This window comes from Tyto alba, unplaced genomic scaffold, assembly GCF_018691265.1.
Source record: "Tyto alba isolate M040663 unplaced genomic scaffold, T.alba_DEE_v4.0 Super-Scaffold_42, whole genome shotgun sequence".
Taxonomy (NCBI): domain Eukaryota; kingdom Metazoa; phylum Chordata; class Aves; order Strigiformes; family Tytonidae; genus Tyto; species Tyto alba.
This window is the reverse complement of record NW_024881318.1, coordinates 7,070,623-7,081,912: the sequence shown is the minus strand read 5'-3', so window position 1 is coordinate 7,081,912 and position 11,290 is coordinate 7,070,623. Positions and strand designations below refer to the sequence as shown.

The window sequence follows — 11,290 nt, the reverse complement described above, 5'->3', positions numbered from 1 at the left end:
ATAGACGTTCTGATGCCTTTTAAAACTTGTTGAAGGAACAATAAACCAAAAACTCATCGAGCTACAAGGGAGAGGTTTGCTTTGAGCAGGGCTAGAGTGCTGCAGGCCCTGGCTAACTGCAACCCCTGCCCCCTCTCCGCCGGCGCATGGAACGGGTGCCGTGGCTGCACTGCACCACTCCAACCCCTTGCTGCACGCCATCCACAAACTCGAGTGAACAGGGGGGTGGGGATTTAGCCATGCCACAAGCCTAGGAGCTTCCTACTGTGCGTGCAGCAGTGTTGCAGGCTGCTTGCCTCACACCACAGCTGATGAGAATCGAGGGCTCCCCCCAAGGGGCAGCATTCAGGTGCCTGCGCTTTGCATTTGACCGTGCTGTCGGGGGAAGAAGGTTGAAAGCCAAATGCAGCTGCAAAACTCCTGCCCAAAACAGCTGGAGAACACCACCATACCTCAGCCATGATGAGTAACTACTAAACAGGGCACAATTTTCAGCTTAATTCCAGCCGTATTTTGTAATACCATGAAAGGTTTGGAGCACATGTCCCAAAAATGGCATTTACTTTTCTGACACACACGCCTGAGTCACACTTCAGTTTGGTGTATGAGAACAAACATCATCTTCAGCAACAGGTAACAGTTTTAAACACTTTATTCAGAATTACTCTGGAACCTCTCTCCACAACCTACTTATGGTTCAAGTCACTGTGCAATTATGAGGCAGAAAGCACAGATCTGCTGCAGGCCGTTAGGAAAAAAATTCAACATGCTAGAAACTGATCTTTAACAGGTACAAAAAATTCAACAAGGAAAGGAGAGGAAAAACTGGATGCAATACCAAGACCAACACGTAACTTGAAAACTGCTATGAAAGATCATAAGAAAAAAGGCAACGAGGAATATTAATGCTGCATTAAAGGTGGCAGTACAGGGCAGACACAGGTTGATACATCCTGCTTCAGCATTTCTTATCCAGGTGCTTTGTTCAAATACTGTAACAGTAATGGAAGGGAAAAAGCACCAGACAGCTGACTGAAGAAATAAGAAAAAAAGGAACACAAAATTAGTAAAAGTGAAAGCTGGTAATTAGGGAAGGAATAATCTCAAATACAGTTACTCAACAGAAACACAACACTTGGAAAACCTGCTAGGTCAACATATATAGACAACAGCATTGTTCCAACTCTATGGCAATGATTTTCCTTGTCTGTAACCTCTTCCATATACAGTACTGCTGAGGTTACCCTTAAGAGATATGTGGGGAGATGCTGCATACACACAACAAAGCAGCAAATGCAGAGGAGTAGAACAGGAAAAAGCTACTCCAGCGAATTAGAAAAGCCACAGTTAAGAGGCTACTGTGATGTGGGACAAACCACTGTTAAGCCCTAAACACCTCCTTCCAGTTAGGTGGGAACACTACTGCAGCTACAGCTTTTATCTTCCAAAAAGCCGAGCTTCCCCTGTTGCAAGTTGGAGTGTGGTATTTTCAAACAGAATACAGCAGTTACTGAGGTGACAGAAGCCAGGAGCAAGAGATACCAGAAAATAATCCTGGAGAAAGTAACTCCTATTCTTTCTCCTTATAGCTGCCATAGGAAGCATGCACTTCGCCATCTGGTGAGGGGTGGCAGTTCCAAAGAGGGCCACCAAGGACTTTATAATCTGAATGCTTTTTTTCTATCACCTATTAAAGTTAACAAATCAGAAATGCAACTACAGCTCAACTGTGCATAGTTGGGAGTTTTTGGTGGTGGGGAGGTAACCTCCTTCTGACATGACAGCACACAGATTGTGTAATGCAGGGTTTGCATAGATTGTTTATCCCCACCCCAGCCCAAAGAACATTAAGAGGAAGAAGTCACAGTTTAGGATTTTGTTGCATTTGTGAAAAACATGAGATTAGAAGAAGAAAAAAACCCAGTCTCATTTACAGAGGCTTCCCCTTCATCCCTGGGTAACTGGGATGGGGGGAGCAAGGGACGTACACCACACGTCATGCCTACTTTAAAGCTTCATTGTTTTAAATGAAGTTTTTTATAGGTCCCAGTGAAAATACTAAATTCAACAACACACACACCTCCACATCTTTATCCAGGTTGCTGTTCTAGAGTGGTTAAGTGCCTTTTTTATAAAAAAAGTTTGTCTTTACATTATTGCTGTGTATTACAACAAAACTAAACATTTGTAGACTCCACTTGGGAACAAGAAGTCATTTTTTTCCAGAACAAGCAAAGAGCATAAATGCACGTTCTGAACAGAACTCTTCTGTACCAACTATTTAATGAATAGCAAAAACAACAACAAAAAAACCCCCAAACAACCTTCCTAGCGTAGATAAATCTACTCCATTTTCCAGAAGGCAAATCCTTTCAATAAATATCAGAATAACTTCTGAGATGCTAGGAGTTCCAGAGATAGACGCAGCAGCTTCTATGCCATTCTCCCACAGACCCATGCTTCAATCCAGTGAGATGATGTCGGGAGCGCTGCCTCTGCTGCTGGTTATCACTCCGTCCTCGCCTCTGCTGGAGGAGCTAACATGCGTGCTGCTCTCGTGGTGACTGGTTGATGTGATGATGCTGCCAGGGGTGCTGCTTGTTAAGGTTGAGGTGAGACTATCCAAAAACATAGGAGGACAGTACTGCTTGAAACAAACAATGAAGAATGAAGAGACTAACTGCACAAGGGAAATGTATGCTTTGAAGATACATCTTCCCTACAGCAAGCACAAAGCACATTACAAGCAGAACCTCGTTAACACATGCATAGCAAGAACCAGAATTCTGCAAATCAGCAAGTAAGCAAGCAGAGATGGTAGCCACAAGCCCTTCTCTCTCATTCCCCCTCTCCCCGCACTTTTTTTTTTTTTTTTCTTACTAACTGGTTAGCTTCAACATTTACTAGCACATTAAGAAACACTATCCTGTCCACATGATGACCACAAAAATAAACCACCTTTGCATTTGGAGAATGTTCACTGCTACTGGGCACAACAGCATATTTCAGGCTCCTTTCACCACCAAATTAGCAGAATGCTTTTTGCTACTTTGGTGGAGGCTGGAATAATTACATCCTCTCAAATGGCAACAGCTGTACTAATCAACATTTTCACAGTATATACCTGCAATAATACATGCAGGTCTCTACACATCTTAGCTGTGATAAATGAGCCCTGATCAAGTCTGATTAAGAAAAATTACTAAGTTGATTTAAATTTCCAGAAGGGGAAGACAAGCCTTCTCAGCGCAGAGCTGAACATTCTAAGTATTTAGAAACAGTAAGGTTGCCAGGTGGAAGATAATGTAAGATTGTCCAAGAGGACACACACCCCCCTTCAACACACCTTACTTTCTTTTATTCTGTGGATTCCAAACTTGGGCATGTGTTTGGACCTGAGCCTGAACTGTTTGAACTGTCCAAAGTGGACACTTCGTAGCAGCATACCTGCTTCCAGGCTCCCACGTGAACAACCTTCCCTTAGTCCCACTTTTGGCAGTTCAGCGCTCAAGGTCAGGCACAGAGTACTGCACAGAGATTGCAAGTGGAAAGAAAAGGAGGAAGTTCACTCTTTGTTTTTGAGGCACCAGAAAGTCAACTCTACAGTAGAGTCCTATTACTGTTGCCTTCTAGTGACAGAGATGAAACAGAGGGTCTGCCTCAGATCCTCTTGGCCTAGTTAGGGAGTTGATATTCCCTCACATTTCAGACCTGTAGTCTGTGTAAGAGTCTAGTTACATTAAGATTCATTCTCCCTAACAGTGTGAAGTTTAAGTATCCAGGGAAAGAAATGCACTGCCTGGTTACTTCTGACCTACAAAATTTCCATATAATCCAAAATCAATGGGTTTTAAGTGTTACATGGAGGGACATTGTAAGTGTTCAGTCATGTGCCAATCAAATTAATGAAGATATTTTCTTTAAAACTTAATCTCCTCCTTATATCAAACCCAACAGAAACAGCAGTCAGTAAAGTATATTTAGAGAGCTTAATCTGGCCTACAAGCACAGAGGAGTATGAAGTACACACTGGGTGTGTCCAAGCTAGTGGTGTGCACATATCCACTTTAGAATAGCAAACTATCAATAAAGACTGAGTTTCCATGCCTGGATTTATCCTAAATAGGCTAAACTGAACCCTCCCTTAATGCTTCTTCATTACCACCTCTTGTTGGGAAAATGGATTTTCCTGGCCTGTGGTTAGGTCTAAGCAAGTGGACTGCAGACATGGTACGGATGAGGACAGCACCCTGATAGTTACTTGAACAGAATGTCACAAAAAACAGACTTGGAAATTAACCCCATAGCAGTTCAGAAACATACCTGTGAATCCACTGGAATTAAAGAAAGAAAATCCAGACCTAGAAAGAGGAGAAGGATCATAAATTGACACGTCTTTCTTTTAGTCACGCACAACAAATTCAAGGAACTTTTTTGTGGTCGTTGAACAGACTTTGGAATTGTTACACAGTTTCTAAATGGAATATACCACTGTGACACCACTCTCAGTAACTACTTCAGGCAGCAGCAAAACAAGGTATCTAGTACAAGTGGCTCTTTTTAAGAATGAGAATGACATAATGATGTATTATTCACTGGATATTCCAGGGTGGTTCAATGTGGTTGCTTAGATGGAGGTTACCATTTGGAGCTGTTGGTTCATAATGCACGTTTCACTGCATATTGTACCTGACTTGGCCAAACTGGGACATGAAGAGTGTCATCACATTAAAGATGCTGGAATGAAGTAAAGTCACAACATGCACAAGTCCAAAAACAAGCAGCAGGTCTCTTCCTCCACCCACGGGCAGCCAATAAGGAAACATTTCTAATATCATCCCCGTTTTGTGTCTAGACAAATAAAAGGAACGAAGAAGAGGAAACTACAAGTAGTTCAAGGTATATCCTCTAAGAGCAGTGACAACTAGTGTCCATCTTATACACCATTAGCGTGTAAGCATTTAGGGCAAGATGTTTAAAATTGTGAAACCAATGAGAAATTACAGCCTTTTTGTTTTGATTCTAAATATTGGCCTTGTGTTTGCTATGTCAACAGAAAGAAATGGTAAACTTACTCCCTCCCTTTCCCCTCACCTCCAGATCTGTTCTGGCCAGTGGCATCTCTCCTCCTCTTCTCCATTAGAGAAAAATTTTGAAGGAAAAATTTTTTTTAAGCTTAGCTGCTTTTACAGAATTGACAGCTTCTTTTGTTCTTGCACATTCCAGAACTTCAGTCAATAGTGACAGACAACAGTTCTAGACTTCCATTCTCTCAGCTTACTCTGCTATCCAATTTGGGAAAACAACTGATTTCTTAATAAGGGAGAAGTGGAGGGAGGGAGCAGTAAGGGAACCAAGATGGACAGAGAAACAAGGGGAGTGATATCCATCCCACTGCCAAACTGGTGCTAAAGAAGAGGAAAAAACCCAGAGGTGTCGCAGGGGAGAAATGGAGACAGGCAATGGAGGGGGACAGGGATGTACAGGAGGCCAATGTGACACCTTCCACAACAAGTCACCATTTCCTGGGCTCTGGGTTCATTACAGCTGGCAAAGAGAACCCCCCAGAGTCCCTTTATACAGTGGGCTTTTCAAGGAGCCAGGATAGAAAACAATCAGTTTCCCCACCTTTTGTCTCATATTTAGCAGCAGTGTTGAAGAATACATCATAGGCATTTAGGGTATGTCTAGGTAAAGAAAGTCAATAGAGGTCAGCTTACATATTGTAGCTCACCTTAACCTTTTTCATACAGTCTAGACAGAGCACCAACAGAATCAGCTAGCAGAACATCTCTACATCTAGGGTTGGGATGAGTCAGTGCCATCACACCTCTATAACTTAAATAAGGCAGCTGCTCTCCCTCGCATCTACAACACATAACAACAGGATGTTTACACAAAGTCTAACTGAATGCAGCGAGAAGTGTTTCTGGCTGCTTTTCCAAAGTGCCAATTTGTACCCCAGAAGCAATGTTTTTCACATCACTATTGCGAAGTGCATCTGAAACTGGAAAGACAGCCTCTACTGGACTTCTCTAGACATCGCATCAGTGCAATACTGCATATAGTCTTGTTCCATTAAAACAAAATGCTGATCAATTCTCCAATTTCTACCCACCCCACAATAATAAAACTGTCAGAATATGCATTAAAAAGAGTCATCACCTACCTGGCAAGTCTGATGAAATGCCAGACACCGGTGGGTGATGGAATGGTACTGGGTAGTCTGTTAACGAAGGAGGAATAGCAGCAGCACCAACCGTTGTCATGTTGGGCCTTCTGGCAGCAGATGGCTGATACATGAGAACCCTGTTTTAAACAGCATAGGAAATTACAAACAACCTGGCTGTTAGTTACAGAAGTGAAATAATGCACCGCTGCGCACTCTCATTCACAAGGTCACTGTGTTACAACACAACCCTAGCGCGGCTACTCACTACAGTACTGCACTCCGATTTCCTTTCATAACACTCTTCGTAACAACATGACCATACCTTGGCTCTCAACAGCAGCTGCGACATAGGAGCAAGTTGGCATTAAAACAAAGTACAGTGCTGGAGTCGTCATAGTCTACCATTTGAAGACAGAAAGGGAAATCTGTATCTGTGGAGCACCCTAGGAGGGATGTGCAGGTAGTGAGAGCTGGGAGGAGAGCACTCGCTTCAATTGCTCCACATAACTGTTCCTTGGTGCCAACCTATCATGCCAAGGGCACAACTTGACCATGATTCAGCCCCTGGAGCACAGATTACACGCATGGGGCTTAAATATCAAACCCGTATTTATTCACAGCCTGAGCCTAGGCTAAATTCGGCTCTCCAAGAGCATGCAAATAGTTAAAAGCCTTCTGCATCCCCACCTTCTGCTTGATTACTTCCCAGCACTCTTGAAGACAACACTACAGGTGTTCAGGCACCAGCCACGTGCATCAATTATTCCATAAGCTCCAAGTCGGGTGGAAACACCTGGAGTCCCACTCCCAGCTGCTCCGCATCACTCCCTCCAGCCCACCAGCCATGAGTGTTACACACTCACGTCTTCCTCCCCAGACTGCTGCATTTATGCTAATTCCAATTTCAGCAGCTTGGATTTCAGACCCTCCCTTTTCAAGCACCTCTTATGCTTCAGCCTATGTGGCTTCTGCCTATAGGAAGACACCCCACAGTTTTGCCAAAACTAACATTCAGGCAACACTGTTTACAGGAGGTAAGCTATTCCCCAGAAGCCTGGCTTTGACTTGGATTTGAAGCATGAAAGCATGCTGCTTCCATACCCAAACAGTAAGGAAAATACACTGGTCACAGACAGACAAGAAAGCTCAGTCCTTCTACAATTATGGTTGCAGGTAGAGATATCAGACAAACACTGGAGCATGGAAGGAAGTCTTGGTGCCTTCTGAAATGTCATTAAGAGATGTATTTGTAGCTATTTTTTCTTCTAAAAATAAGGAACAGTCTCTTGCAGAAGGACTCCTCCACAATCCTCACAAAAAGCAACAGCATTTCACTATCACTGCTGCAAGTTGTTGAAGCTATTTGCTCCCCAAAGACCACACATTCCTGTGGACTAAAGACACAGTACAGTACCTGCTCATTACTTCAAGAGCTAGCAGAACAGAAGGGCTTTGTTTTTATTGCTGTTATTTTAGTACAAGACATAAGCCAATACACTGAAAGACACAGACACACCCGTCGTGCATGCAGCAACACTAACTAATAAGCCACTCCTAAAAGCTGAGGCTTGGAAACGCCTCACCCAGCAGTGGTTGCTGGTGAGCCTAACCAGTGCCCCTCTCTCTCCCGCAGGTGTCCAGCGCCCGACGGGCCAAGAGCAAGAACTTTATGGAAACCACAAACAGCAACTGCAGCTGAGTTGCACGCACTGGGACAGAAAGAAAAATCACAACAGTGAAGAAGGTGGTTAAGCCTCCTGCTGAAGTCAGGCATGACTACAGAGATGGAACAGCTGACAGAGGACTCGGGAAGTTGCTGGTTGTGCTAACCAAGGCACAGAACTGACTGATAACTATGGCCAACAAACTCTGGAATGTCTCAGACACTTAACAAGAGAGATGGAGGAAAAGCTTGACTTGATTCAAAACAGCAAAGCATCTACCTTCCAAGAGTGACAGGATGGATGAAACATACAGTGCAGCCTGTTTTCCTGGGTACTGGAGAAGATCAGATAAAGGGCATAACAGACAGCAAGAGAAAAGCCTTTAAAATGACACTAACTTAGGAAGAATGAATAAAGCTCTTCCACTTGGCATAACCTGCTTTCTCAGAAGAAGCTTGTCCATTAGCTTAATCAGCTTCCTTTTCTATGGAGAAATATCCCTGCAAACACAGGAACAGTGACTGCAAGATTGTGAGATGTAAAACTATTAATAGTGTTTTGCCTGTAGAAAGGTACTGTAGCAGCACAACCTTCTGCAAGGAGAAGCTTAGAAATTCTCTGCAAGTGTGGAGCTGGACCCCAAAGAAAGATTGCAAGTCCATTTGTCTAAATATCAGTTTTTCTGAGACATTACAGAATAACAGCTAACTTAAAATTGGCAAACCCTTCGGTTGGGCTTTCCTGTGTTTCAGACATAAGTACGCACCTCCTTTTGGTAGGAGGATCATCCTCTTCACCAGAAGAGCTTTCTACAGTCAAATCAATAACGTCAGCTTTCTTCTTTACTTCACTGGTCACTGTCACAGAACACTGTTTGTTAACAACATTGGAACCTAAACAAAAAAAATAAAATAGCACTGTTTTTTAAAGGCTGTTGATATCTGCAGTTCCTATCTGCAACAGAACCAGCAACTCAGATTCTGCTTTAGCTTATCTTCCTGGCCACTACAGAGAACGTTATGGCCCAGGAACTGTTTTAGTACTATTCTTTATCATGTTGAGAATATTGGAGCACAAGCTTTAATCTTCACTTACCAGTTTAAGGTCCTAAAACAAGTTTAAGGACCTAAAACTTTTGTTTTCTTAATGGCTACTATAAAGCAGTTAAGCCCCAAAACGCACACTGTTAGAGACACAACCCCTTCTTTCTAGTTCAAATGACAAGAAGTGGTGTTAAGCCCTCCACAAACAAACATCAGCATCCATACACATCCAGGCCACAACTACACCTCCAAGACTTTTTATTGGTTTGTAACAAGTACCCCAGATGTACATACTGTCTGTTTTGGTGCACTGTAAGTTTGAGACTTTCACAGGTTCTTTCCTTGGCCTCATAGGGCACCAGGAGCCATCTTCTTGGAATTTGATCTCATCCACATCTGAACATTCATCAAGGATTTCCATGAAAAGCCTGAAAAGTAAAGTTGAGTGCTTTAATTTCTGATTCCAAGTGAAATTTTTTATTCTAAGTGAAAAGGAGTCACAGTTGAAAAGCTAATTATGATCACCTTCAACCCACTGCATGTACTCTCTCCCTGGTTCATGCTACCTGAAAGCCTGTAATTACAGCCTTAGCTGACATCCAGACATCAACACCGAAGAGTATCCCAGTCTGCCCATATTCCACTCCGACTGCTCCAACTCAGATTTCCAAACAGAGGCAGAAATCACCATCCTTTGAATCAAATTTGACACCTGTTTTTGAGTTCAAGTTAAGTTTTAAAGTTAAAGTTTCAGAGATGAAGTCATGTAAAAGGGAGACCTATCCTTAGATGTCACATTTGGATTTCTCCAGAGAAAATATACTGAGGCTCAAGAGTTTGATGGTGTAGTTAGGAGATAAACTTGCATAGTTTGTTACAAGGGAATAGAAACCAAGAGCGTCTAATGGTTCCTCTCAGCCTAAAGTATTTTGACAAAGAAAATAGTATGAAATGGCAAAACTTCAAATCACAAAAGCTGCTATTAAGTACATCACGAAAAATTTTAAGTAACTGTGCAATCTGCAAACACAGGCTCTTACCCATCTAATATGAGGCTCTCATATGTTGCCTTTTTGTCACACACAGGGCAGATCCAGGTAGGCTTCTTTTCATTCATTTGAAGATAAAGAGCAGCATCAAAACATTGCAGGTGTGTGCAAGTAGCAGCCCGGCATGGGATCATCAGTCTCATTTTTCCCAGCTGCAGGAGATGCATTTAAAAAGTGTCAGAACAGAACAGAGTGAAGTAGGCCTGGATGGCTAACAATGAAATCAGAGGCAGTCAGTGAAGTAACTCTCCCTTCCCACTACAGAAGTGCCCAGTACCAAGGTCGCTGCAGGCAAATCCACCCTATCAAAGCACATACAATGAGCTTAAAGGAACAATAAAACCATCCTCAGCCTTCACCAAGTTGAAAACAGTCAGAAACATTTCTAATGGACCTACATCAATGTTATTTCTAGGACTTTATTAAAAGACCACTTTTATCTTTTTTTTTTTTTTCAGACAAATATTTCATGGGTTTTTGTGAGCTCCAGTTATGCTAGACTCAGAATGGTATAATAATACCCATTTTAACATTTAGCCTAACAGACCAGTCACAAACACAAGGCCAGTTTCTATCTGGGAGGAGAAACCCCAAGGCAGTGTTACCTTGTTATACAGGGATTTTTTTGGGGGGGGGGGTTATAGTAGCTGGTGGTATAAGGAATACCACCAAGATGTGGTATTGCTTATATTTTGTCACTGTATCCTTTAACTGTTCTGTCACCTTGCCCAATTAGTGTCAGTGCCTCAATATACAAAATTATTCCTCCTAAAGGCCTCACTATACACAGGAGTAGCAACTTGGTTCTAACTGCATTACAACTGTGGCACTCACAGTTCTAAACCATAGTTGGTTGAATGCTGCTACAATCCGGTGCTTATAGAGGCACCCTTCTCTCCGCTATTTTATATTAATGAATAAACAAAAGCCAGTGAAGTTTCTAAAGCGGGGTCTTTTAAAAGCAGCCCAATTCTGCACTAAAATTGAAAATACAAATCTGTACGTAGTAATTTCCCACCATACTTACAGGACACATCAGAGACACTCGCAGACTGGTTGTGGCAATCTCACTATCAGGATCTGCAGTTAGTTTTTCTTTAACTGTTAAAATAAATTAAGAAGTTATACACAGACATCATTATTTAAAATTGTAATTTTGATTTGCCGGTACATGTACTTTATTTCCAGCTATCTAAATAAATTAAGCACCCAGGAAGCTAGTTCACAGCAGGATCAAACAACAACAGTTTCACTATTTATAAGCAGCTGGTAAACACTGTGCATCACAAGATTGTTTGATGTGCAACAGATGCACTAACAGCCACAAGGGTTAGTAGAGCAAACTTAATCTAACATGCCAAG

The 11,290-nt window shown here is 42.3% G+C and overlaps 1 protein-coding gene across 8 annotated transcripts in view; it reads right to left on the bottom strand.

Moving 5' to 3' along the window:
* Positions 1–634: 634 nt before the first annotated feature.
* Positions 635–11,290, bottom strand: part of PIAS2 (protein inhibitor of activated STAT 2) — a 37,202-nt gene continuing 26,546 nt past the window's right edge. For 2 of the 8 annotated variants that reach the window (XM_033011189.1, XM_033011187.2), the window contains exons 8-14: positions 10,956–11,029; positions 9,920–10,080; positions 9,174–9,307; positions 8,603–8,729; positions 6,170–6,309; positions 4,324–4,361; positions 635–2,644 (exon numbers count right to left, since the gene is read on the bottom strand). In XM_033011189.1, the coding sequence (XP_032867080.1) occupies positions 2,462–2,644; positions 4,324–4,361; positions 6,170–6,309; positions 8,603–8,729; positions 9,174–9,307; positions 9,920–10,080; positions 10,956–11,029 (857 nt within the window). In that variant the 3' untranslated portion in view covers positions 635–2,461. Of the gene's footprint in view, positions 2,645–3,447; positions 3,528–4,323; positions 4,362–4,689; positions 4,852–5,628; positions 5,688–6,169; positions 6,310–8,602; positions 8,730–9,173; positions 9,308–9,919; positions 10,081–10,955; positions 11,030–11,290 lie in introns of those variants that run through there. The other 6 variants (XR_004409738.2, XR_004409741.2, XR_004409742.2 and 3 more) reach the window with 6 other exon arrangements.